The 25950-nt window shown below is 43.4% G+C and overlaps 2 protein-coding genes across 2 annotated transcripts; one reads left to right on the forward strand and one right to left on the reverse strand.

The window, feature by feature from the left end:
- The first annotated feature begins 1599 nt into the window (after positions 1–1599).
- Positions 1600–22376, forward strand: slc35f3b (solute carrier family 35 member F3b). The gene is made up of 7 exons (XM_008278733.1): positions 1600–1675; positions 11304–11643; positions 15815–16034; positions 18752–18877; positions 19347–19539; positions 19642–19731; positions 20012–22376. Exons 1-7 carry the CDS (start codon positions 1600–1602, stop codon positions 20251–20253), a joined length of 1287 nt encoding a protein of 428 aa, XP_008276955.1. The 3' UTR covers positions 20254–22376.
- LOC103355086 (5-hydroxytryptamine receptor) lies at positions 20898–25783 on the reverse strand. Its single transcript, XM_008278746.1, has 5 exons — positions 25618–25783; positions 24986–25146; positions 24363–24854; positions 23806–24236; positions 20898–21024 (listed from the first exon to the last, which is right to left on the reverse strand). The coding sequence occupies exons 1-5, from the start codon at positions 25781–25783 to the stop codon at positions 20898–20900; spliced, it is 1377 nt and encodes a 458-aa protein (XP_008276968.1).
- Positions 25784–25950: the final 167 nt, after the last annotated feature.

Here is a 25950-nt window from a genome sequence, read left to right on the forward strand (position 1 = left end):
TTTGTTCACTGCCGCAGCAATCCCTGACCTCGTGTTACCTCACACAAAATGTTTCCAATGGATGCAGTGCAGAAGAGGAAGTGCTATAATTGGATCTGTATTGGCAGATACTTGGAGTCGAGGTAAACCGAAAAAAAAAAAAAAAAAGCTGGATGGGTTTCGTCCCTAATCTCTGTGTGTTAATTGAACACACTGTGCATTAAATTGCAAATCCTGACAATTAGACTAAGCACACAGGCCGAATGCTCTGTGGAGTAAAAGTCTTGGCATATTAATAATCCTTTCTACATTTTCTATGCTAATAAAACTGACACGAGAATGATATTCTGAGGTAAATATGCAATATAATAGATTGTTATTGTGAGTCATGACTCTCATCTTCCTGTACTGCATTGTAATAGCTCACAATTTGGAACACACATTTGTGCAAAAGAATACAAAATAGGAGTAGAAAAAGAGAGAAATGTGTATGATTGATTACTCAATGGGGCGATTCATATGCCATAGGGTCTGCTTTAGGGTCCAGCTTATTGTGTGGTCTGATTAGCGCACAATCAAGTAAAGATGAAGAGAAGAATAAGACGCCTAAATACTGGAGAAACCTTGTGGTAAGATATTTCCTGCTCACTGATCTTTTTTTTTCACACCAACACTTTAACACTCTGTAAACAGCAGTGAATACATGTGAAGAACAGTATCACCTTGAAGGTTTTTTTCCAACACTTGAAGACAATTTCTGTGCAAATTCTGAGTATATAAATAATCTTAAAGGCAAGAACACGCCACTGCAAGTCTGATTAGAGTCCTAATTTAAAAAAAATAAAAAAATCTGCAACATAAATTTGGAAAAATAGCTTTTTAAAGGCTGGATCACAAAGTTGGGTCTGGGGAAGCTTAATGAGGTCTAATTCCATGTGATCCCCCAGATATTAAAAAAAAAAAAAGGATTAATTGGTTTCATTATCATTTAATTCACCACAAAGCGCACCAGTTGGAGTGTTTATGGGCTAAACACCCCTCCCACACACACACACACACACACACACACCACCCTCCCACATCAGCTGCATTGCTTCCAATATGTGCCACACGGTCCGTTTATAGCGGAGAGTTTCCCTGCGCGCCTCCAGGTCTCTGGTGGGGGAGGCAGGGATGGATGGATGGAGGGGGGGGGTGGTCTGCGAGGACAGCCGGGGCTCCAGGACGAGGACTGGAGGTTGGATGGGTGGGTGGTGGGACGTGGTTGTGATTAACGCGTGACGTTGGCGAATTGCAGCAATTGCCCAAAAGTGTACGTGAAAGGAGAGAGAGAGGGAGAGAGGGAGGGAGGGAGAGAGAGAGAGGGAGAGCAGCCAGGACGCACTGGATACGGCAGATTTGGGGCGGGAAGGCGAGAGGAGGCAGGGGGTGGGGGGAGACGACAGACAAAAAACCATCACCAACAGGGAGTTGGATGGATGCGAGGGGACGGAGATCAGCAGGAGGAGAGCGGCTCTAGAAACATCAAGGGTCCCGTCAAGAGGTCTGGTGTCTGCACCAAATCAGCTTCAGGGATGTAGTCGAAGCGGTTTGGAGCTCAGCCCATCCGAGCTCATCATCATGAAGAAACACTCCGCCAGGGTTGCCCCGCTGTCCGCCTGCAACAGTCCGGTGCTCACCCTCACCAAAGTGGAAGGTAGGGAGAGTTATCCGTTTAGACCGCCTGTCACCCACACACACACACACACACACACACACACACACACTAGGACTGCGAGAGCTGCAGCTGGTGGTTCTGTGCGTTGGGCAGCATGAGAACAGCTCAAATGTTCCTCTGAAGGCTACTCACGAATCTCTGCTTCTTTTTTTTTTTTGAAGACATGGATCAACTTTGGTAAATCTCACTGCGCGCAAAATGAATCAATCAAGCGCGCAACTTAACATCCATGATGCGTTATTTGTGTCTGTCACAGCGGGCACCGTCATCCCCTGCATATAAGTGATGCGTTATCAATGTATTATTTCCTCTCATCATGCCATGTTGTAATCCTAAAAAAGAAAAAAAAGAAAAAAAAATCCGGAATTTGATCCTCACTGTTCAAATCTGTTCTTGATGCATGAGTGTTTTCGAGGAGAAGAAGAAGGAGGGGAAAAAAAAGCGACTCAGAGTGGCCTGATCATCACTGTGTTAAATTTACTGCTCCTTTGGGAGGGTCTTAAGTTGTTATTGCAGCAGGGAAGGGATTCCCCATCTCCACCCTCCTCCACCACCCATCACAGCTAAAATGATGCCGGAGCATCACGCCACAGAGAGCTGGGACATGAACCCCAGCAGTGATGCTCCCCTGGTGGATGATCCCCCGCTAGTCTGCCTCTTTAATGGCTTCATGATGGGTCTCCCCCACCTCATGTCTGGTCTGACAGTTCCTTTGATCTCCTGCTGGCATCATTAAGAGGGACAACACCTCTCTGACTCCATGTGTGTGTGTGTGTGTGTGTGTGTGTGTGTGTGTGTGTGTTTTGATGCTGTGCTGCTGCATCATTCCCAACAACCCCCTGTCCTGACATCTTGAGCGAGTCCTGCCATGCCTCCTGCCCGTACAGTAATGCCTCCTCTGATGTTCCCTGACATTTCTGCAAAGAAGAGATGTTATGCATTTTTTAATCTTCCCCTCCGCTGCTGAATATCTCAGTGTTTGGCAGAAGAACAGAACGAAGCAGAACTGCTTGGTGAATTCACAGCGAAACAGAACAGTACTTGCACCTTAATAGGCATTCAGATAACAAACATCTATTTTAAATGATCAAAGTGACACATTTGCACGTCCTGGAACATGGAAACTCTCCTTGGAGGTTCTGATGACTTACAGATGAAGTCAGCTTTGTGTTATAGTTTGCTGGCAGCTGTACTTTGTGCAGTGCAGTAGAGTAGCTTCAATGAACCCTGAAGGCATCTGATCTTCTTGTGGAGCTAATTCACCAAAATATCAGAGTAGCCTTTTAAAAAAAGCTGTTTTCAGGCTATATTCAATATGTAAGTTAACTATGAAGACAATAGCATGAATACTTGTGGAGCTGTTTACTTGTCACTCCATTATGCAGCGGTGTTGGCAGCCAGAACTTGAGATAAATGGCGTGCTGACTAAGACTTGTCAGTGCGGCTTTACTCTCCCTCTATGCTGTTGTTTGGGATTTCACAACAGTGTGGGGTAATAATGTGAAAAATATCTGAAAATACTTCATTATTCATAATTTATGAGCGGACCAGCTGCTCGAATATGAATGAGGAAGTTCCGTGCAGCTTTACATGGACACTGCAGAAATTTATTAATCTCTCCCGAGCTGTTTAAACGTGCGTTGCTTATTCCGTTACTGTAAGGCATCCAGGATAACCTCGGAATAATCACCGCTGCTGGATTATCGCAGATTTTAAGCTTATTAGTGTGGATGTCAGCTCCAAACAGAATAACAGAGGCAGTGGGCTGTTAGTTGACACGCTTCTATGTACAGAATTAAAAGCTGTGCTGTGGCACGATGTGGTGGTGGTGGTGGTGGTGAGGAGTGTAAGTGTGTTTTTGTGCTGGGAGTCATACAGTATTGTGGATTGTCTGAGGGGAGTCGAGGCTGTAAAGTTTATGATGTGAGCGCTCGGCTCCTTGTTTCAGCAGCTGCTTTGAAGGAGGATGGAATCACAGGGGGCCACAGCGGATCAACACACAGCTTTTCAGAGTCTCTGCTGCTTATGTAACAGCAGCTCCAAAAACCTCTGTTCTCCCCACTAACAACCTGCACCCAACTGTCAAAGAGTTGTTTTTTTCACTTTGGGATCTTCAGTGATCTTTCTTCTTTTTCTTCTTTTTGTGTCCAGTTAACATCCACATCGTATTTGTGAGGCCACGCACTGCGGAGCTGTTGTGACATATTCAGTTTCATGTAACCAAATCCTGCAGTCGAAATGGCTGTTTGTTGTCAGATTGTTCTAGTTTTCCTACATTTGGTTCCCTCGCTACAAGATCGCCAGCATTTCCTGAGGCTAGCTCCTACTCTGTGCTTTGAGGAGAAGGTCAAACAGTCGCCAACGAGGGCTGACATTTGTCTTAGTGGTACAGTCGTCATCTGGAGGCAAGTCACAAAACAATCTATCACTCCCTGGAGTCATTCTGTGTTCCTTCAGCGTTGGTCGATTTTACTTTTTTTTCAACACCATAAGAGTCCATTCCAGGTACATATTGCTGTCTCTTACAGCCTCAAGTTTGATTCACTGTCTTCATCTGGAACATTTACCGCTCTCACCGTGTGCTCCTGTGACAAATCCAGCCAGCCATCGACCCGTGGACAATAATTATTGATTTCCCTTTAAATGTATTTCTGGTGATGGCGTCTTTGGGGAATGTCTGTGTTGCTCCTGTGTTGTCAGAGGCAGGGGTAAGAAGTTCATAAAAGACTCTTTAATCTCAGTAATTGAATTACACGCTTTGAAACAGAACAGACATGTTTTGAGAGTAATTTACTGTACGTATGTCCCCCAGGAAGCCGGCTATATTTCACCAGCTACTATTACGGGCACACTGAACCTTTCCCAGAGGCTCCATGCACCTCGGCCATAAGTTACTGCATAGCAGTGGGATGATGGCAAATTAAAACTGTTCACACACACACACAAGTAGAGCCTTAGGTCAAAATGGACAGATAATTAAGTTGTTCATAGCAGTGTTGGACCTGTGTCAAAGTGCCCCCCAGTGCCATGACAAATCTGCGTGTTTCTTAAATTAACCTTCATTTCTTTTGTGACTAACTCAGCAGTTTGCTTTCGTCCCTCTGCTCTCAGACTGTAAAGATGTTTTAAGAACAGCAGGAAAGCCAAGTATTGAACTAACTGCTTTGTATGGATGTCATTTTGGTTAATATTCCCTGCTCTTTGTGCATAATGTAGAAGAATCATCTTTGTCTTACTGAAATATGAGCCGAAATCTAGTGAGATTACAACCCTTAAACATTAATGACTCAATTAAAGGGTAAAAAAACCCCACTTACACCTGAATCATCAGAAGTGTTAAACACAAAAAACATGTACTTCAAGCACATCCACAGAGGACATCAGTAGAATCTGGCATCTTGTGCTCGCTTGCATGTGTCTTATTTGCATGTAAAAGCACATCTTAGGTTTGTTGTGAACAGCAGCGACCTCAGTGTGGCGATAAGACAGCACCTGCCAAAGTAGAGGTCAAACATACGTGTACATACGCTTAACCAGCAGCGGGAGCGGTGATGACTTTAATTTTGGAGCTTCCCCTTTCCGAGCTCGATTAAAACGTTGGGTTCTTGCTTTCATCCTTTGAGCGTAATTGGAGTTGACTTTGAATGTTGTCAGAGGAGTAAAACTGAGGCTTCCTTCATTTTAAAAGCTGGCAAAACAGGCCTTTTCTCGCTTGATAAGTGTGCAATGAATACACAATGACAGGGCTTTTATTTTATGAAGAGGCCAGGCTTTTTGCTCACGTTTATCAAATGCTCTGTGTGTGTGTGTGTGTGTATGTGTGTGGAGAAAAAAGCAATCAGTTTCACTGTAATGAATGAGATTTCATTGAATTTGGTGATTAATCAACGTTAGTGGCCAGACGTTTTTGCTTAATATTACATTTGTGTTTATATAAGAAAAAGCTTTCGGTGACAGTGTGGTAGTGTTTCGTCTTGAAAATCCTCCACCAGAATGTGTAAAGAGGAAGCTCTAAGCTGTAATCCTAAATTGAGGGAGTTCATCCAAAAGCTTTTGTCAGGCTGCAGGAAAATGGCATGTCCTCTGCGAATGTATAATGCAGCCAGTAGACTGAATTGTACTGTTGTTGTGGAAAAAGCTAATTGGGGCAAACAACTTACTGAGCTGAATTATTATTATGTATGTTGACCATTTTTCTATTACAGTTGTAGTATTTGTGACCAGCCTGGAAATAGTGTCAGCAAAAAAATGTGTGCTTCGTTGCATTTAATCTGTGAAAATGGCCGAGTTGGCAGTTGTTTGATAAACATACTTTTTTTTTTTCCTTTTGTTACTATTAAAAAAAACACGTCGGTCATCAAATTGTGAGGGTCAGTTTACAGCAGTGACATAGTGGGATGGTCAAAATGTGTTTAAAAATAGTGAAACAAACTCAGGTTTGTGTAATTCCCATAGAGCTCCTGTGTTATCAGTGGTTTTGGGGTGCATGGAGGGAGTAAAACCGCTGTTTGGGCAAACACTTCGGAGTGTACACCTGCCGTGGTTGCCTATCCATTACTTCAACAGGGACGCTGTGGCCAGTCTTTTAAATATTGATCTGTCGCGGAAAGTGCTGGGCCTCTTGCCAGTCTGTTAAACTGCAGGTACATCACGCTGGTATAAGGGACTGCAAGAGAAAGGGAGGGATGCTTTGATGCTGGGGGAGAGGCTGTGCTGTTGGGCAGTTTGTAACTGGGGCCAAAAGAATGATGAATGCTATTACTCTGCTGCATGACACACACGATCACACTCTGCCTGCTTGCACGCAGTGTTTTGTCGTGTCACTAACCAATGAGGCATCGGAGGGGCCGCCGCATTGACCTGTGTCATGAGCATCTGTTGAACCAGCTGGGCAGGTCGAGGCAGAGACAAACAACAAGTTTGCCGCTACTTGGTGGGGAAGTTGCTCGGTCGTCCTTCGAGGCTGAAGGAGAAACCGTTTGAGAATGAAGGAGAGCAGGATCAGTAACAGCTGTCCCACCTTTGTCTGCCCTTCTGGGCCTTTTGTCCCTTTGGCCTATGTGGTCCCACCTATCGTTTTTTTTTTTTTTTCTTTTTTTTTTTGATGTAGCAGGGTGTGTTTTCCGCCCGTCTCTCTGCTGTGTTATTGAGTGGGACATGCTTGTCAGATGAGCCTGCTCTGATGTGTTAAAAGGCCTCTGACTGACAGTTTGGTCAGGCCAAGCTGTCACAGTCTAGTATCACAGACTCCCACTGTCTGTCAGACACTGAGATCACAAAGACAGTGACTGCTGTCTGTCTGTGTGCTGCCTGTCTTTCTGCCATAGTAAAACTACTTCCCTCTTGTATTACGACATTTGCAATTTATAATTCATAAAGATCCTAGAAATTGTCTCCCTCAAATAAATACAGATTAATCTCCTTTAAAGACTGACTTACGTAACAGAAATGACAAAACAAATAAGTCATCATGAGATTGAAGGATTTATTTTTATTAAGGTATTGATTCAGTGATTGATGCTGTGTGACAGCCAGAAACAAGTTCATAGATGAACAATGATTTTGCTTTTGCTTGCTTGTTTTTCATCTTGAAAGGTGAAATTAAAGGGTCAGTTCACTGAAATGACAAAAAAAAAAACCCAACGTATTTGACATGGTTGGTACTTCGAGTTGAATGTGCGCGGATCTAGTTGAGAATGGAGGTTTCTGTTCTCAACCTTGACTCACCCTTTAGGGAAGTGATGTATGGGATAGAAACTCCATACGCAGCCATACAAGGACTTCACACAGTAATGTTTGATTATGACAGTATGAGTAAGTTACACTCGTCGATTTATATTCTTCACCGAGCAGACGAAGCAGACGGTAAGACAAGGAAAGGTGCTGGTCTGAAGTGTGTATGGGTGATTGATCTGTTTACCCTCTTGAATCACTGAGGCAGAGCGCTGCAGTGTACTCTCGCTCCCACGGAGGTGTTGCCAAACAGCCAAACAGACAAAACTCTCTCTTACCTCCATGTCTCCCACTTAGTCGAGGTCCCAGTGAAGCCCTTTCCCCGACAGCTGCACGGTCACCTTTGCAAACCAGCACAAGCCTGATGCTATCGGCGCTGCTGCCTGCAAGGATCTTGTTCGGGGTGGCGGTGGCGGTGTGGGGGGAACGCGGGGTAGCAGAGAGTAGAGAATAGTGTGGGCGGTGGCCTATTCAGGGAGCAGCAGAGGGACATAGCGCGGCTTTCACGGCCTGTCACGGCCAGGTTCTGTGAAGTGTGAGAGCAGGCAGTGGAGCAGGGCTCTGCTGGCACGTTTGGGATTTGCAGCTATCAGCAGGAGAGATCTGCACTGCAGAGACTGCAGGGGGAGGGAGGAGAGCACAAGCGGGGAAGAGGCTGGTTGGGAAGCAGGGAAGCGTGGACTGAGATGGAAGAAAAGCTGGAAAACTGGCCAGTTAATGGAAGGATAAATCTCTACACCCTTTGTAGTGCTTTGACTCTATTGGGAGTGTGATGTCTGTTCAATATCTTATCTATGAGCAGCTCAGCGAACTAAAATCCTTCAGATAAACAAATGAGCCTGTGAGAAAAAGACTGATTTACTGTATCGCTAGTCAAGTTTGATGCATTTACAGATGTTTACAGAATGTGTGCATTTTTCTACCATGACCCATCAGGTTTCAGATACTGTCCTTTGTATCAATGGATGCCTCAGCTGTCACAACATGATCTCTTAGTAACACTTTCTCTACACTGGAGACCACCTTTACCTGTGCATACTAAATCCAAAGGTGTTAGCATGCCTCCATCCAGCAGAGCGGTCAGGGCAAACATTTGAGGAGGCAACAAGGAGAAGCCATATACAGCTGTCAGAGTGGATCAAGAGCTGCTCCTACAAACACTTTCGTCCTGTCTCCAGTGATTTCACAGATGTCTGTTAGGCTTCATTTAAGCACATTTGGACACAGAATGGGTTGAATGAATAGAGATATTTTCATGTCGTGTTAAATTAAGCATCGCTGCTAATGCTGTAATCTACAAGTAAACCTAATCTAAATCTGTTCTAGCGTGCAAAAGACTGAGATTAATAAAATTAGTTCGAAATAAGACACCACAAGCTAATAACTGCATTGCAGGCTGTTTCCTGGTGTCACCGCTTGACCTTGACAGTTGATATATAACTGTGATAAGGTTGAGAGCTTTCACTTAATCATTTAGCAGTTACAGATCTCTTTATTAGTGTTTCTTTCAAGGTAATAATGGTTCAAATGTCATTAGTGAAGGAGCTGTTCAGTCCCACTCAGACACTGACCCACCTCCCTCGCTCTGATGAGTTTGGCTGCGTTCATCACTGGCGGTCGAGGTTGATACAGAATCATTTGTCACCGTCCGTCTGAAGTGTAAAAGAAGTGTGTTGCCTTTGTGCATCAGTAACAAATGAATATACATTAATGTCTCAGCATTTAATCACAGCAGCTTTCGTTCACATGTTGTACCATCTGTGTTTCAGATGGAATATTACATTTGAGTATCATGGTAACAGCTTTTTTTGTAAGTGTAGGCTGTGCAATATCACTAATGTTGTCATGACACTTCACTAAGTGTGCAAAGCTGGAAGTGCTTAGCCGAGGCTCCAGAGCCTGTCTGGGGGCTGATTGGCTTGGCCCATCACTGCATTTGGAAGATTAAACTGTGGTGCAGTACTGAGAAGTGGCCATAGCCACGGGATGCGCGACCAAGGCCCAGGAAGGACAAAAACTGGGCAGCATAAACAAGAGGTGACCTTCAGAACAAGACAAAGAGGCTTGGATCTCAGAATAGAGAAACTTAATTCTCACCCTTGTGCCCAAGACTTTGATAGACATCCATGTGTGGCTGCCTCTTTTTTCGGTCTTTGCTGATTCATCATTTCATCGCAATAACAGACAATGATCTTGAATCATCTTTCATTGCAGCCAAATTTGCCTGTGGGCTGTCATAGCTGTCAAGTGCTCCTGCAGCAGCAGGGAACATTGTTCAGGATGCTCAAACAGTGCGGCATAATTTCAGCTTAATTGCATCACTTCTTTTTTGTTTGCGATAGATAAACAGAACGCGGATCTCTTGTGTATGCATTAGAGAGCCTGGGGAAGCCGGGGCATTTGCATTAGAGACGATAGTCATCAGGGAAGTTAATCTGAGATATGATGAGACCACCTGGCAAGGTCAGACGCATCTCTTCCAGGAAGAATGAGTCGCCTCATTGGACGTGATGGATGCTCCCATATACAGCTCTTTCAAGCAAGACGCTTATATTAGACGATGAGGGTTCCATTGATTATACCGATCATATTAACATACAGACGGAAAGCAGCTTCAGTGGCAGACATATGGCAGCAAAATAACACAGAACAGCTACCATAATATGAGAGGGTTCAGTGTCCTGACAATGTTGCACAGTAATATTTTCGCAGTATAACTCCACCTTAAGTTAGATTTATTCTTGTCTCACTGAGATCTTTTGAAGTGCGATCTGTATTCTAGTCAGCAGCGTACAGTGCAGATGAATCGGCAAAAGGCTCCCTGCGGCAAATCATTACCTCTGGAAATACCATCAGGGAGATCCCTTGTTTTTTTTTCCAACTTTTTGGAAAGTAGGAAGCTACAGAAGATGCATGATGCATACTGCGCAGCAGCGTTGTTGTGTTTTTCTTCTTGTGATTCTGATTGCAAAGTCGTGGTCTTGCAGGATTGTTCTAGGTGCTGAAAGTGTAGCTGCAGGATCTCTTTGGGTCAAAGCTGATGATACGTAGTGATAAAAGGAGCCAGAAAATATGGCTGAATGGTAAGCTGCTGTATGAATAATGTAACTATCATTATCTGCGAAATAAATGTCCACTCAGAGGAGCTGGACAATTGGCGGACGTTCTTTAATGTTGCATTTCAGCTTATTAAATTTTATCCCTTCACACATGATTAGACGGCTCTAACTGGACTGTTTAGACGTGACAACAGACGATGTATCCTCAAAGTGTAATGACTCAAGGGAACAAAACGACCTTGGCGAGTGAGTCACTTTTGAAGCACAGAGTGGGTGTGAGTGGGACAGAAAACGGCAGGTCACTGCTTTGCTTCAATTCCCGCGTTATTGAAGAGGTATGGAGGCTATCGGGTTTTGACAGGGGGAATAGAAAAGTTGTTGCTGCGCTTGCCTTTGTGCACTCGGGCAAACACACATGCCACTGTAGGTGGAGAGGAGGTCGTCTTGGATTGGATATCAGATCTGCCCTCTTTTGTCCTCTGTTTGGCTGCCGCCTGTCACACTTGATCACCACATTTTTAACTCAGATGTCTGATTGATTACCTTCAAGTTCAATTAAACTACGAAAGCAGCTATTTTTAGCTGGAAAAGCTGCCAAGACACGTGTGACCTGGAGTCATTCAGAAACACATTCCTTAGCTCCGACTTACTGCAGAGGATAATAAATACACATGTACAATGCTGTTGTGACTTTTTCTAAACAACGTTAGACACGCTGTTGTCTAAAATGTGCTTGAATCTGATGGTTTGATGAGCAAAATTTTCTCACAATTTCCTTCACAGTGTCAAATTAATATGTCTGTGTCTGTCTACAGGAGAAGACCGCACCAGAGAGAATGTGGTGGGCACCACGGACGCACAGTCGGCTGGTGCAGGAGGAGCAGAGGCCGGCTCCAACAGAAGGAGGCTCCACTGCTGCATCAGAGTAACAACCGTCCAAGTTCGGAAAGCTTTGTGGGGAGTCGCTATGGTGATGTGCGTGTGCTCGTCCTGGGCAGGCTCCACCCAGCTGGCCAAGCTGACCTTTAAACAGTTCGACGCACCCTTCACCCTCACCTGGTTCGCCACCACCTGGAACTGCCTCTTCTTCCCCCTATACTACATCGGCCACCTGTGCAAGAGTCCGGAGAGGCAAACGCCCAGGCAGAGATTCAGGTTTGGAGACTCTCACGCTGCTTTAGGACAGTACAAGCAAACTTTACTCATGTCCGCACCTGTCAAAACAAAAGTTACAGAGGGATTTACAGGATGAAAAATGAGACAGGGAAGAAGAGTAGGAGCAGAGAAGTAAGATAAACTAGCCATAGAAAACAAGTGGGTTTTGATATGGCTTGTCTAAGACCTTGTGGGAGGTGGTTCCAGAGTCAGGGATCAATAATAGCATTATTATGGGTAGAGTGATGTGGATTTCACTGTGTAGGGATCTACTTAACAGTGTACCCTGGTCTCCCTAATACATGTGTGAAAGTAACCAATTAGCTGGCTACATTTTTGGGTCATTTTAATGCTAAAAGTAGGTTTCTTCTCATTTTTGTGGCTAAAAGGCAAAAAAGACACACAATGTTGTGAAGTCAAAATATTCTTCAGAATAACAGCATTTGTCAACTACGATCAGAAAGGATTGTTTTGACTTTTAAAAAAAATCAAAAAAATTAAACCGCAGTACCTACAGTAGGCCAGAATGCCATGCACCCATTAGCTATACCCTCTTTGTCCTGTGGAGGGTCTCAAGAGGCTGAAACTGACAATCGGCTAAAGGAAAAGTTCATGCCGGACAGGTGGAGAGTCCATCGCAGGGCTAACACATACAATTAGACCATGCACACTCACACACACACCTCCAGGCAACTCAGAATCACCACTTAACCTACAATGCATGTCTCTGAACTGTGGACGGAAACTGCCGTACTTGGAGAAAACCCACATAAAGGGAGGCTTGAACCCAGAACCTTTTTGCTTTGACGCCACAGTGCTAACCACTGCATTGCAGTCATTATGACTCAGTTTGAAGAAAGTTGTTCTCTCGACTAATAAATAGTTTCATGGTTCTCCTTTATACAAACAAAACCCACAACTGATCCCAAGACAAGAGTCTCAGGACAAGCTGAGGGAGTCATCAGATCAATTTTGGCTTATCCAAACTTGTGCGTTTTCTTGTACTTGTGACCCCCGGTGACCCTAAGGAAAAAGGAAAAAGGAAAAGATAAAATCCAAGGCTGAGTAATATATATGAGGTCATCAGACTTGAATTAGTCTTTTCTTTTATCCTTTTTCTCTGGGGTCACCGGAGGCCATAAGGATAGGATAACTTCATACAAGTTTGGAGAAGAAAAAATAGCTGTAAAAGCTGAAAAAGTCTTTTTAACTGCACAGCAAGATTGAACATCAAAGATATGACATTTTACATTGCGCCATTGTGCCTATGGGGATTTATTTTTTTTTTTAAGTCACACATTTTCAAATGGTGTGCCAATTTCATTCTCTTTCTATAGTGTGTCTTTCTGTATAAATATATTTAATCTGTTTTGCCAGCTGCTTACAGCATCATCATATACACCAACTGATAGTCTTACTAAAACGAGTTGCTTGCTTTTTAGTTATGCACACCAACTCCCTGCTTAGATTTTATTTCCAGAATAGCCCACCACTTATTTAATTTAGAATATCATGTTCCCACATTTGCTGCTGCAGAAAATGTAATCCTAAGGAGTTACTATCACAGTTGAAACAGTCCATTAATCGTGGTCTTGAGACAAAAGTCTTATCTCTGCTACCTGCTGTGCCACTTTAATACAAACAGACAAAGGGGATGGTGGGGGAGAGGGTGTCCTGTGCAGGGAAGCCGGGAGCATTGGCTCTGTATTTTTGATCATTGTACCTCTGTGGTGTAAGCCTCTCTTTTTTTTTTTTTTTTTTGAGGATTTACACGAGGATCTGGGGCTCCCATTCCTGACTGATGTTCTCTGAATATCAAACACTGCTTCCGATGTGTTTATTTAAATTGCACCTGCTGGTTGACAATGCAGAGAAACAGAGACTAAGAGAAGACATCTGTAATAGCTGACCTGCCTCTTTGTATGAAACGGTGGCCAAATCATAGAGGTGAGGACCTGACACTGGTAATTGCTGGATTCTGTCCTCACAGATACGAGTGAAGAGGATGCAGATGCTCTTCGTTACTGCGTATCTGCTATCCGTCACCTTTCCTGCTGTGCTGACTTCATATTTACACAACAGATTGTAGTTGCAGCAGAAAAAAAATAAAAGTTAACTCAGAAATTAAATCCGTATGTTCATGTTTTAACTTTGTGCTCGTAGTCAGACAAGGTCAGGCTGTTCTTGGCTATTAAAAAACCCTTTTCAAAGTCCCTTGAATAATTAAAAATATAGCTGTCAAGGTGAAACGAAGGACGGATTGTCTCGGTTCTTGAAATGTTCTCATGTTAGACTATCAAAATACAGTCATTCAGTACAATCTGATCATGTCTCTAAATAAATTCGCTTCTGTTTTCTGTTGTTTTTTTTAACTCAGTGATGAATGAAACATATAAAAATGTTCAAGCACCGCAGACCGATTTGTTAATACCGAATCATTTTGAAATGCAGTGCTTAACAGTTGGTTTCATGAGCTGCTAGATGGTTTGAAATCTTCCGTAACATTTCCCCCAGTGGAGTTGTAGAGCTTAGAAATCTTTCTAACGTCAATGCAGATTACAGGTCCCGCAAGCACAAGTGCAAAGCAGAAGTAAAACCACAAGCTGTTACTCGTTTGGATTTGAAGGTGCCGTATTCACTGTCGGTAATGAAGTCGTGATAAACTCTAATGTGGCTGTCACTGAATTAGTGTTGTTTTTATAGAGCGGGTCTGAGCTGTATGTTCTTTAAGTGCAGACTCAGCTCTCTGGAGCTGATTCATAGCAGCGCTGCTCTTCAGTATCCAGCAAGACTCTGGCAAATGTGCTACCTGCCACTCCTCCCATCTTGCTGCTTCATCACTTTAACAGGGCCGCGCTTTCAGGGTAAACGGTATAACTCAGGAGTACTGTAAACAGTGGCAGTCAAAAATGATTTTTGTATTTTGACTCGAGGGGGAAGGGTGGAGTCATGTTGTTGTGTATGGGTAAAATAAATCCTTCTTGGACTCTCAGCAGAGTTACGTGATGTCTTAACAGAACATAAAGTCACGGTTTGGTTCCTCTCTTGCCTTACAAAGAGCATTGCACACCGACTCAGGCCAAGAGTTTTTGGACTGTCTGCTTCAATCAATAGCGTTTTCATTCCTCTCAGGGATCAAGTCCAGACTTATTCTTCTCAGGGATCAAGTCCAGACTTATTCTTCTCAGGGATCAAGTCCAGACTTATTCTTCTCAGGGATCAAGACTGAAAAACATCCAGAGTATATGACTAAGCTTCATTCTTGGCCAGGAATCCTGCCCTTATAGCTGAATCACTGCTTCTTGAAAACAGAATGTCACCAACTGACTATTAATCATCCATTGCCAAATTTAGTTTTGCTTCCAAAGTATGTCCATTAACTCTGAGCTGACGAGAATTTCCTTATACTGATTCATTACCTCAGATTTTCAACTTGTGCATAAATAGGAGGAAGTTGTTTGTGTCCCTAATGTACCTCCATCATTACGCCCATATGGAAATTCATACCCAGAATCTGAACTCCCAGGGTCTTGACAAGTAATGCTGAGAAGGGAGGAAGATGAAAGGACTTTATTTCAGTACACTTAATAAACCTCTGCCTCTTCCAAAGAGCTTTTCTTTTCACCAATATATATCATGCCAGGTTGGTGCAGCAGAAATGATCCTACTTCTTGGCCGGGCTGAGAATATGTGTTCGATACAATTATCTTGAACACATATCCTCTGATGCAATGTCCAATACAATAGAGGAGCACTCTGCTTCAATATTTCCCTCATTTTTACTTACTGTACATACAAATAGCCAAGAATTGACAAAGACAAATCATACAAAACACTTGAGGATCAAATCGTTTTGCTTCATTAATAGGGACAACTGATTATTTAACTTCGATGCCTTGCGGATGATTTGATTGTATTCGTGAAGATTTACTAATTCCTCCAGTAGGGCAGATTTAGTCCCACATGTGCTATGATGTGGGACCAACATCATTTAAATGTAACTGCTGAAGTGGGAATTACTGGAGTCACTCATCACAGATTAGTGCCTCCACTATCACTGTTTATGTTCATGTTGATTAAAGTCCCACGCTGCAATAATGTTTACCAGCTTTTGAATTATACCACACTTGCAATATCACAACACTGTGCCCTGCGTTATGTTTCTGCGCAGGGAGTGCTGTCGATTTTTTGGGGATGACGGGCTGACGCCCAAGGTGTTTTTCACCAAGGTGGCGCCCTTTGGCCTGCTGTGGATCCTCACCAACTACCTGTACCTGCAGGCCCTCAGGAAGATCAACACAACAGACGTGTCAGCGCTGTTCTGTTGTAACAAGGCCTTCGTCTTCCTGCTGTCTTGGATTGTACTCAGAGACCGCTTTATGGGGGTCAGGGTGAGTACATCTGCATGGTTTTTCTGCTTCCAAGACAAACATTATTGCTGCGTTGTTAGATAAACTCAAGCACAAGCCACAGAAAGAAAAGTGGAGAGCAAAACAATGATTTTCTTTTTTTATGCCCTCTAGCCTTGTAAGTTTTATCTGTAAATGAGAAATATAATAATTACTAAACAAACAAAGAAATGACTATGATTTGTATATATAATGTCATATATAGTAACAATAATATATAAAATTCCTGTTAGCAACTTTTTGCAACACTTAACTTCGTGTGCTGTGACATCAGCTTGTGTATGTTCACATATTATCAAAGTAATTTGAAATTTGTTTCTGGACTCTACTGTATAACGAGATAATATCTTTTGATTGAATGTTTGCATGCCCTTTGGTACAGTTTCTGGCTGAGTTTAATTACAATTACAGCATAACCAATATTGGGGAGGGGGGGAAAGTTGTCACATTTATCTGATTTATGTGTAGTTTTACCAAATAGTGATGTTTTTTTTCGTCCCAGATTGAATCAGTCTGATCATGTTCAGAGCCCTAAAGAGGCGAAAGTATTCTGTTTTTCACAAGATTAGGGAAAAGTCAGGAAATTATATAATTTTGTGTAGCAGAATTATATTCTTTCTTCCTTTCTGTCCTGTGAGTCATCTCCTGGCGCCTTTGGGTTTATGCTGTGACTCCGTGGAGTGGAGGGGTCCTGACCTCGGAGTCGATGGAGATAAAGATAAAATTGGTTTATTATCTGATAATACGGACTCACTAACATGTCATGCTACCAAACATCCAGGGATTTGTTGTGAAGATTTTATAATGGATAACATTAGATAACACAATTACCTTCAGTTGCAATTAAGCTTTTATTGTGCCCCTCACTGGTTTCTTAAGGAGAAAGAAATCTACTATATTTCCTCTAATAGTCAAGTGTTTGTCCTGGAGTGATTATTATGTGTCAGCTCCGTTGTGCAGGAGTTGACTCAGGATGACAAAAAAAAAAATGTGTATATAACCTCCAAAGGAATGCAAATAATTTATGATGGGTTCTTCTAACTGGATTTACAGTCAAACATGTGAGCTGAGCACGGCTGAGCAGACAGCAGGTTATATGTCTGACAGCCTGATTACCCACCAATGATCTGATTGTCATTCAAACGCGGATCCTGGTTTGTTTGTGCTTCCCTGCACTTTTTGTGCAGACAGGGAGAGAGAAGCAGAAGGGTTTACCTTTATGAATTGAGGTAACTTCCCTCTCTCCTCCCACTGGACGCATCAGCTGCTTTCATATCTGCTGCTGTCCTGCACTCGGCACAATGGATTTCCCCCTCTTTTCTTCCACACACTTACAACCATCCTATCTGTCCCTTGTGCATGCCCCTACTCCCCACCCCATTATTTGTGATGAAAAGCCTCAGTATGAGACAAATACTGTAATAATCCTGCTTCTCTCTCTCTCCCTCTCTTTCTCTCTCTCTCTCTCTCTGCTTGGTGGTGGGGATTGCAGTGTTTGGATGTCTGCAGCAATGCAGGGGATCTTGGATGAGTTTGTCATGAAAGTGAAGGAGGGGAGAGAGAGGGAGAGAGAGAGATGGGAGGATGCTAAATCATCCTTGTTAAACAGGGATGTGGGTTGTTTTAGTGATATTGTGTGCATAAAGAGATGACTGTTCTATTGGCAGCGGCAGAGTCAGGACGGACTGCTCAGTTTATAGCCTAAAATAAAATAAACTGTAGAACCTTCTGGTTGAAGAGCGACTTGGGTTTATGGGTTGAAAATGCAACATAATCCAACTTTACATACTGCCGTAATGGAACTGTGATCGCGTAGGCCTCCCAGTATGCGGGTGCATCCTGAACACACTGCACAAGATCAAGCGAGGTCACCACCCTTCCTGCCTCCGACACCCACATTGTGCTGAAACATCTCGCGTTGTAAGTGAACAGACGCTTTTTTTTTGAAAATGAAAGGTGCAGCTGTGACTGACAGGCAGCCCGCAGTGCAGAAAGAGCCATTATAACCAAAGATGCCCAAGGGCTTTGGCCGAGCAAAAACACACGGCTCATTTGTCTTCCTGACACCTCCTTAATGTAGAGCTAATCCACTCAGCTGGACTGCGCCACGTCTCCATCGCAGTCAAACAACCTTGCATGTTACAGTATGAACACATGTGACTGCTGCTTTCATTGCAGTAAATGAAAAACTTGGTTTTGGTGCATAAAGGCTGACCGAGAGCAGGAAAAGATGGTTTGGTGCCATCCCGAAGCTGTGACAGAGGCAGGGAGCGGGAGTAATAAGTCGGGGCTACTGGATCGAGAGGGAAGGGGGGTGGTTTGGTTTGTAAACATGATGGCAGTGTAACGGAAATCAATGTCAGACAATCAAGCCAACACTGTAGAAGCTGCCTGTCCTGTACTGGAAGCCCTCACACTGTGGATCTGACAGCAGAATTCCTCTGAAGTGTGCCTGTGTTTGCCTGCATGTGAGAAAATGTAAATACCAAATGAGCTGCCTGCTGACTATAAAATAAAACTCAGGCAATTATTATGCCATTACAAGCCGAGTTCTGTGAGGCTTGTGGTTTCTGCAAGTGGAGACCATGTGTGCCTGCTGTGTCCCTACGCAGCGGTAAAGGATCAGGCGTCTTCATCACCAAACTGTGAGCAGCATGTCTCCTCGCTGATCTTCTCTCTCTCTCTCTCTCTCTTTACAGATAGTAGCTGCTATCTTGGCCATAGCAGGCATCGTAATGATGACTTACGCTGATGGATTTCACAGCCACTCGGTCATCGGCATCGCTTTGGTCGTGGCCTCCGCTTCGATGTCAGCGCTCTACAAGGTATTTGCATTTCGTCAACATAAAGGGCGTTCTTACGAGGCGTCTGTTCTTCCCCCGTGGTGATGCTTTATTTGCAGTGGAACAAAGAAAATTAAAAATAGCTAAACATATGTATGAATTGTCTTGTCTTACATAAGAAATCCTGGACTAGCTCCCTTCTAGTTATGTAACCAGGTGGCAGACGACAGGAGGAGATTATGAAATGTAAGACTCAGCTGACAGAAGTGTGTATGTTTGGTTGCTCGCCTCAGGTGGCGATACCCCGAACAAGAGGACAGATATCTATATTTTGACAGGGTCTGATCGCCTCTGCCCTGCTGTCTGTGTTTCCTAATGTGATAAACAGACAGCAGCGGCCCTGAGCCAGAGCATGGCAGGTGCTTGGCACGTGAAGCCTCTGTGATATACCGGGGCTCCTTAAGGGGGCTGATTTTGTGCATTCATCACTTTCCTTCTTGTTTATCCTCAGGTGCTCTTTAAGATGGTCCTGGGCAGTGCCAAATTTGGAGAGGCTGCACTCTTCCTGAGCATCGTTGGAAGCGCCAACTTTGTTTTCATCAGCTTTGTGCCGGTCATCCTGTATTTTACACACGTGGAGTACATTGGCTCGCCTGGAGACATCCCCTGGGCCTACCTCTGCGGGGTCGCAGCCCTGCTTTTCGGTATATGAAATTGACACACGAAGCGATATTGCGCAAGTTTTGTGGTTTGACCGTGTCCTCGTGTGGTCTGCTGCTGCTCTGATTCTGCCTTTCTTCCCACAGCTTTCAACATCCTGGTGAACTTCGGCATTGCGATAACATACCCAACATTAATTTCCCTTGGCATTGTCCTAAGTGTTCCTGTAAATGCCAGTAAGTCTCTTGGCTTTTCTCCCAGTCCTAGCTTCTTAGATGTGGTCACCATTTAATATTTGATTAAAACTGAAATGCCCCAAAAGCTATCATCTATATTTAATAAAGGATAAAATGTAATTTTCCCTCTCCGTGTATGATTTTTTTATTTTATTGGATGGAAACAACCTCATAATTTATGACTTACAAGCCGCTTGACATACTGATTATTTCTTGACTGTTAATAATAGTACAGTTCATATGCTCTTATTAATATGTACCTGTTAATATGTACTTGCAGTGGTGGACCTCTACACGTGCGAAATCCACTTTAACACGGTGCGCCTCATCGCTGTGTTCATCATTTGCCTGGGTTTCCTCATGCTGCTGTTACCGGAGGACTGGGATCAGTGCATCATCCAGCTCAGCACCAAGCTGCGCAAACGCGATGAGCCTGCAGAGGGCAGCGGAGAGGCAGGCGCCACCACAGGGCTCAACTGGAGAGGAAGAGGCAGGACCTCCATGTCCACATTTGCACATTGACTTCATGAAATATCACCATACAAACACAAAGGGAGACACTGAAACACATTTGATCCGCCTGGTTCCCTGCCTTGTGTTTCGCGCGGCAACCGTGGGTGAAGAAAAAAAAAGAAAAACAACAACAGCAAAAAAGAACAAAAAAGGCTATTTTGGACTGTCCTTTGATCAATAACATTTCGACCAAGCGGAGAAGATGCAAGAGGCACAGATTGTGTATCATCCATTCGCCGTCCAATACACTCTGAAGTTGGTGGTGCATGGACTCATATCAATTGTGATCCTTTTTACCCCAAAAATGATCAGGTAGAACTGATTGCGCATAAAATTTTTTTGCTGTACCTCTTAGTCATTCCATTGATTCATTACATCCTTGCGCCTGGGAAGACTTGCCAACTTGCCTGATATTTTTCAATTATGAGAAAAAAAAACTAACAGCTAAGAACAGACGTTTTTCAAGGCAGGCCTAACACCGTGTAGACCAGCTGGCTTTAACATACACACATCTACACACCTTTAAGATCCAAAGAAGAATGCCTAAAATGCTGAATGCCTGAAAACAAAAGGGAAGGCCCATGGTGGCGTCCCTCAGGTGTAAACTTAATGACAAAAAAACCTGCCTTTTGTGCACTGTACATAGCTATGTTTCACACCTTTGATGTCCCGGAGCTGCGGAACCCGATGGGCTCATCTGGTGTGAAGGGGACCTGTCTGGACGTCTGAGGATCAATCTGAGCTGAAGAAGCTTTCACACAATGCCTCTCTCTGTTCATCCTGAGAGATGAGGTCAGGTTTCTTTTTAACCACACTGATTGGCTCCCCGTGGTTATGCGCGTTCCTGAGGCTAAACTCCCACTCTGTCAATGCTCGCCTATTGCTCAGGCCCACAGTTTAGTCACGAAATGTCTATTCCGGTGTCTCTATTGCATTAGATTTCAATGCATGGGGTTTATTTGTCGAAAGGCGCGAGTGTCAGCAGTCCATCCATGAAGCACTTGCCCCACCAAAACATTAGTAGAAAACAATATTAACATTTTATTAACCAGGCTATATAGGTAACACATGTATTTATGCATTATCATTCGAATAATCTAATGCTTCAGGTAACTTTGGATGGGCTCGAAGCAGTTCATAATAAGATCGACAGGCTTATTGAAGACCTGAAACTACCCCTTTAATTACTTTAAACCACAGCTAACACTGAGCCTCCCCTTTGTATTAATACCACATTTCAAAATTCATATGCACACAAACCAATCCGTGGAAATCCAGATCAATGTCTTTTTTTATTTCTGGTGAAAATAACAGACGGATAGAAAACCGTCTTTACTGTGGCTTGAGGAAAAGCGACACAAGAGAATGGCTCACATTTCTCCAACTCTTCTCTTTAGCAACACAAAAAGAAAAAAAGAAATAGAAAAGTCTTACTGTATCTGTTTTCATTTATCACATTTCTGAGGCAAGTTGACAACCAAGATGAACCCGAGAGCAACCGAGGCACACGCCTGGTTAAGCGATGGTGTAAACTCTGCCTTGTTGCGAATGTATGAACATCACTCGACCACACATGCTCGATACATGCTATCTGTTTTTTACAGTGCCACCACAGACTGCTGCAGAGAGACTCTTTAATACTATCCTTCTTGTACTCATCTGAATGAGTTGCATTTTGATTTTTTTTGGAACAAACTCTTGATGCATCGCACAGGACTCTTTTTATATTTTTTTGCATTTGGTTGCTGACTAACCTCGCGGGGACAGTGGGTGACGTCTACAGAACGAGCATGCACATACTGTATGAGCAGATACAGCTGATAAAGTCCACTTCACTGCCTTTTCTTTGTTTTGCAATAGAGTACATTAGCACTGTTTCCCATTGTCATTCTCTATGACAATAAATAATAATATTGTATTCCTCTGGAATTATTGCTAGACATAAATGTAAACCTTTGTAAGGAATGATGATTTTTACACTGAGATGCAACATATGATTATCACATTTGAGGAAGAAATATTTAGAGTGTGAATAAATGATGGGTTTATTAGATCAACTGTCGGATGTCTTCAAGTGTAATCACATGTACTATATAAAAAAAAGAGAAAAAAAAAGATTTCTTTTCAATACACTTCCTTGTCCAGGTTTGTTCTTCCTCAGCGTTCTTGTCTTAGTCGATGAATGAATTAGTCGAGCAGCGGAAAATTCATTTGCAATCCATCAGTCAAGCATTTAAGTCATATTTCAAGGAAATGCTTGTTGTTTTTCTGGTTATAGTTTCTAATATGTGAAGATATGCAGCCCTTCTTTGCTGTATGAGGTAGTAAATTAAATGTTTTTTGAGAGTGGACTGAACAACAGAAGGCATGAATGTCTCAGGTTCAGTTCTGGTAAATTGTGATGATGTAACCAAGTGATAAATCATTTGGTTATATCATCATCATCATCGTCATTATTTTGGAAAATAGTTTGCAGATCAACTGCACTTGTGCAACCCCTAATCATTGCCGCAAATCAATCTGATGTGAAATGAGCCACTTATGTAATCCCAAATGATTGTGTCAAGCAAATAACACCAGATCCAGGAAGTCTTTCTTGATGCTATATGGGCAGACAACCATGATAAAAACAAGACACTTCATCTTCAGATTCAATCATATTAATAAATAATTCTTAAACCATAGGAAAGGAAGAGGCACATGCTCAAACAACAAAATAACTATGTTGTTGTACCAGAACATGCAGAACCTTCTTTCATGATTGTCTGTGCTATGTAATATCAAACAAGACTTGTTTTGTTGTACCTCCACCTGCCTAACCTGTCAGATAAGGTACCGGAGCCGTGCAGGGTTTGCAGCACTAATTATTGTGACAAGCAATTTTGTGGTGCTGTGAAAGTTTGACATGTCTAATTTACATCTCAAAGTCTGATTAAATAGGCGGTGAACTATTTTCATAACTGATTAAATGCTGAGAGGATTTATTTATTTTATTTTATTTTTTTAAATGCTGATAAATTACTGATTTCAGCTTCTGAATTTTTGCTGTTCTTCTATGACAATTATAAAATTTGTATTTAAGGTTTGGACTACTGGTCAGACAAAACAAGCAAAATCAATATGCAAACTGGGAGTACTTTTTTCTTTTTTCTCTTTTTTTGACATTTTATGGACCAAACAATCAATGATTTCATTACGAAAATACATGTATAAAACATATAAATATAAATAATTGTTACTTGCAGTCCTAGTCTGATGCCACAGCTGAGCAATTTCCAACTACACGATCTGCAGAAATCAGACTAACAGATATCGTGCTCCACTCTAACTGTAATCTGGCCGTAGAAAAAAGTAGCCTGCCGCTCATCGGTCAGAGCAGAGAAAGGAAGTCTGCTGCTCTCTTGTGGTCGAGAGGGGACCTGCAGGTAGTCTGCTCTGTCACCTGCAGCATCTTGCCACACAGAGGATGGGGAGGTATTTTCATGATGACACACTTTGCATAGATGTTCCTCCGAATGATGTTTGAAATCAGTGCTGACAGTAAAAATGGAGGAGGAATACTTTGAGCTGTCGCTGGTCACACTCTCTGAGCTGGTGGGCGGACTGGGATGGGTGTTGGTCAGAGAGCAGGGATCGCTGCTCCTGCCGTCATCCCCCTCCGCTCTGACCTCCCCAGCCCTGCCCACCACTCTCCCCAGACGAGCTCTTATTTTTTGCCTGAGTCCCTGCAGAGCGTTCTGGAAACGCTTGCTAAGCAGAGCGTACAGTAAAGGATTGATATCAGAGTTCAGCAACACCAGCCAGTAAGAAAAGGTAACAGCAGAGGGGGGGACAAGGTTGGATTGGCCTGAAATAGCAGTTTCTGTGGCCTGAATCAGGGCTACGCCTATGTAAGGTGTCCAGCAGAGGAAGAAGGCTGAGATGACCAGGAAGAGACGCACCACACCGTGGTTGTGCTGCTGGGAGTTCTGCAGAGATGGCTGGGAGGTGTTCTGAGCCAGAAAGGAGAAAAAACGTCTGGATGCAGTGTTGTTCTGCTCTGTGGTAGCTTGGGTAAGAGCAGGGCTGATGTAATTTCCCTCCTCTGTCGTGACTTGAGAAACAAACTGTCCACTTACGTGATAGATCAGTGTGGAGGGGCTGTGTTGGCTCTCACAGTGCTGGTGAGATGAATCACCAGGAGGAAAGGCAGAGCTGAGGTTCCTGCTGCGCTGGACAGAGTCCTCCAATGTATGAATCCTCCTGGCATGGCTGCGGGCCACCTTCACAATGTTCACATAGCAGAAGAGGATGACCACTGCAGGTATGACGTAGCAGAGTGCAGCCATGAAAGCGGTGTAGCTGGGACTGCTGGCCCAGTTAACTGCACAGCTATACATTGGAACCACATAGCTGACGGAGCTCCAGCCCAACAGTGGAGGGCTGCTGGTGGCCAAGGCCTGCAGCCAGATCCACAGCACCACAGCACAGATCCTCCACAGGGTGCAGCGGGAGCTGTAGCGCAGACAGTCTATGATGGAGTGGTAGCGGTCAAGGGCAATAGCAGCTAGAGTCAGTACAGAGGCTGTACAGTACACAGAGGAGGTGTAACCCACGTACAAGCAGAGGTCCTATCAGACAGGAGAGAGACAGAACCACATGCACACTCAATGCATCTGAGGAAAACAGATGTAGCAGCACAACAGGTCAGCTTTAGGTCAAATGGAAAACATTTTTACACTATTCGACAGAGGTGACCTACATTACATTCCACCCATCCACGGTTCATGATGGACAGAGCAACAAAAGGCATGACTCCGATGCCCACCAGGAGGTCGCTGATGGCCAGGTTCATGATGAGCACTGATGTCACTGAGTGGAAAGTCTTGGTTGCAGCCACAATAACAATGACAAGAATATTACCTGCACAGAGAGCGAGAACCAACAACACATCGAAAAAAAAATGACAAAAAGGTCAGATTGTCTGAACTCTAGAACACACAAACATCTATGTGGAACCCAGCAACAGAGCCAAAAGTCCACACTGATATCCTGTGATTTAATTAGTGAGTTCAGGAAATTGTAGACGGGCATATTTGTTCTTATTAACAGCTACTGAGCACACCTTAGTAAATATCAAAACTCTACTAGAAGTATGTCAGGCTGACTTACACTTAAAATGTATTTGAAAAGATGCAAGATATCAAGATTTTTCTATTAGTGCACTTTTATAAATCAAGTGCATTACTATGTGAAATCATTACTGAGAGGCAGAAACATCATAGAATTTATCTGCTTTTGCTCAAAAGTAGGATTCTCATCGAAAACTTTCAGGACAATTTAAGTTTTCTTGATATATATTTTTTTAAATAAATAAATGAGGTCAGTCTGTACCTGTCACAGCACCCAAACACATCACCACCATGAGAATCTCCAGGACCAGCTGAGTCCTCTTGGACATCCCAAGCTCTGTGTCCTTAGTCCGGCTCACGTTGAGCACTGCTGCTGCTGCCTGGAGAAGCAACCTGGGCTCCGACCAGGAGACATCCAGATTGTCCATAACACCCTGAATTAGCTGCTACCCTCACATGATGAGTCACATACAAGCTTGACTAAATGGAAAAAGAAATTACTGTCATCACATGTAGTCCATCTGCTCCCATTCTGCCTGGACGGTCTCCAGGTGAACCAGCTTCTTTTAAGAGGAGGGAGGAGGATAGATGAACG

Source organism: Stegastes partitus, unplaced genomic scaffold (genome assembly GCF_000690725.1).
Source record: "Stegastes partitus isolate 25-593 unplaced genomic scaffold, Stegastes_partitus-1.0.2 Scaffold131, whole genome shotgun sequence".
Lineage (NCBI taxonomy): Eukaryota > Metazoa > Chordata > Actinopteri > Pomacentridae > Stegastes > Stegastes partitus.

Coding starts and splice junctions, on each gene's coding strand:
- LOC103355086 (XM_008278746.1), bottom strand. CDS start 25,783: ATGGACAATCTGGATGTCTCCTGGTCGGAGCCCAGGTTGCTTCTCCAG. Junction 24,855..24,985: donor GTGGATGGGTGGAATGTAAT/GTAGGTCACCTC, acceptor CCTGTCTGATAG/GACCTCTGCTTGTACGTGGG. Junction 24,237..24,362: donor CCTCCACACTGATCTATCAC/GTAAGTGGACAG, acceptor TTTCTGGCTCAG/AACACCTCCCAGCCATCTCT.
- slc35f3b (XM_008278733.1), top strand. CDS start 1,600: ATGAAGAAACACTCCGCCAGGGTTGCCCCGCTGTCCGCCTGCAACAGT. Junction 16,035..18,751: donor ACCGCTTTATGGGGGTCAGG/GTGAGTACATCT, acceptor CTCTCTTTACAG/ATAGTAGCTGCTATCTTGGC. Junction 19,540..19,641: donor GGTCGCAGCCCTGCTTTTCG/GTATATGAAATT, acceptor TTCTTCCCACAG/CTTTCAACATCCTGGTGAAC.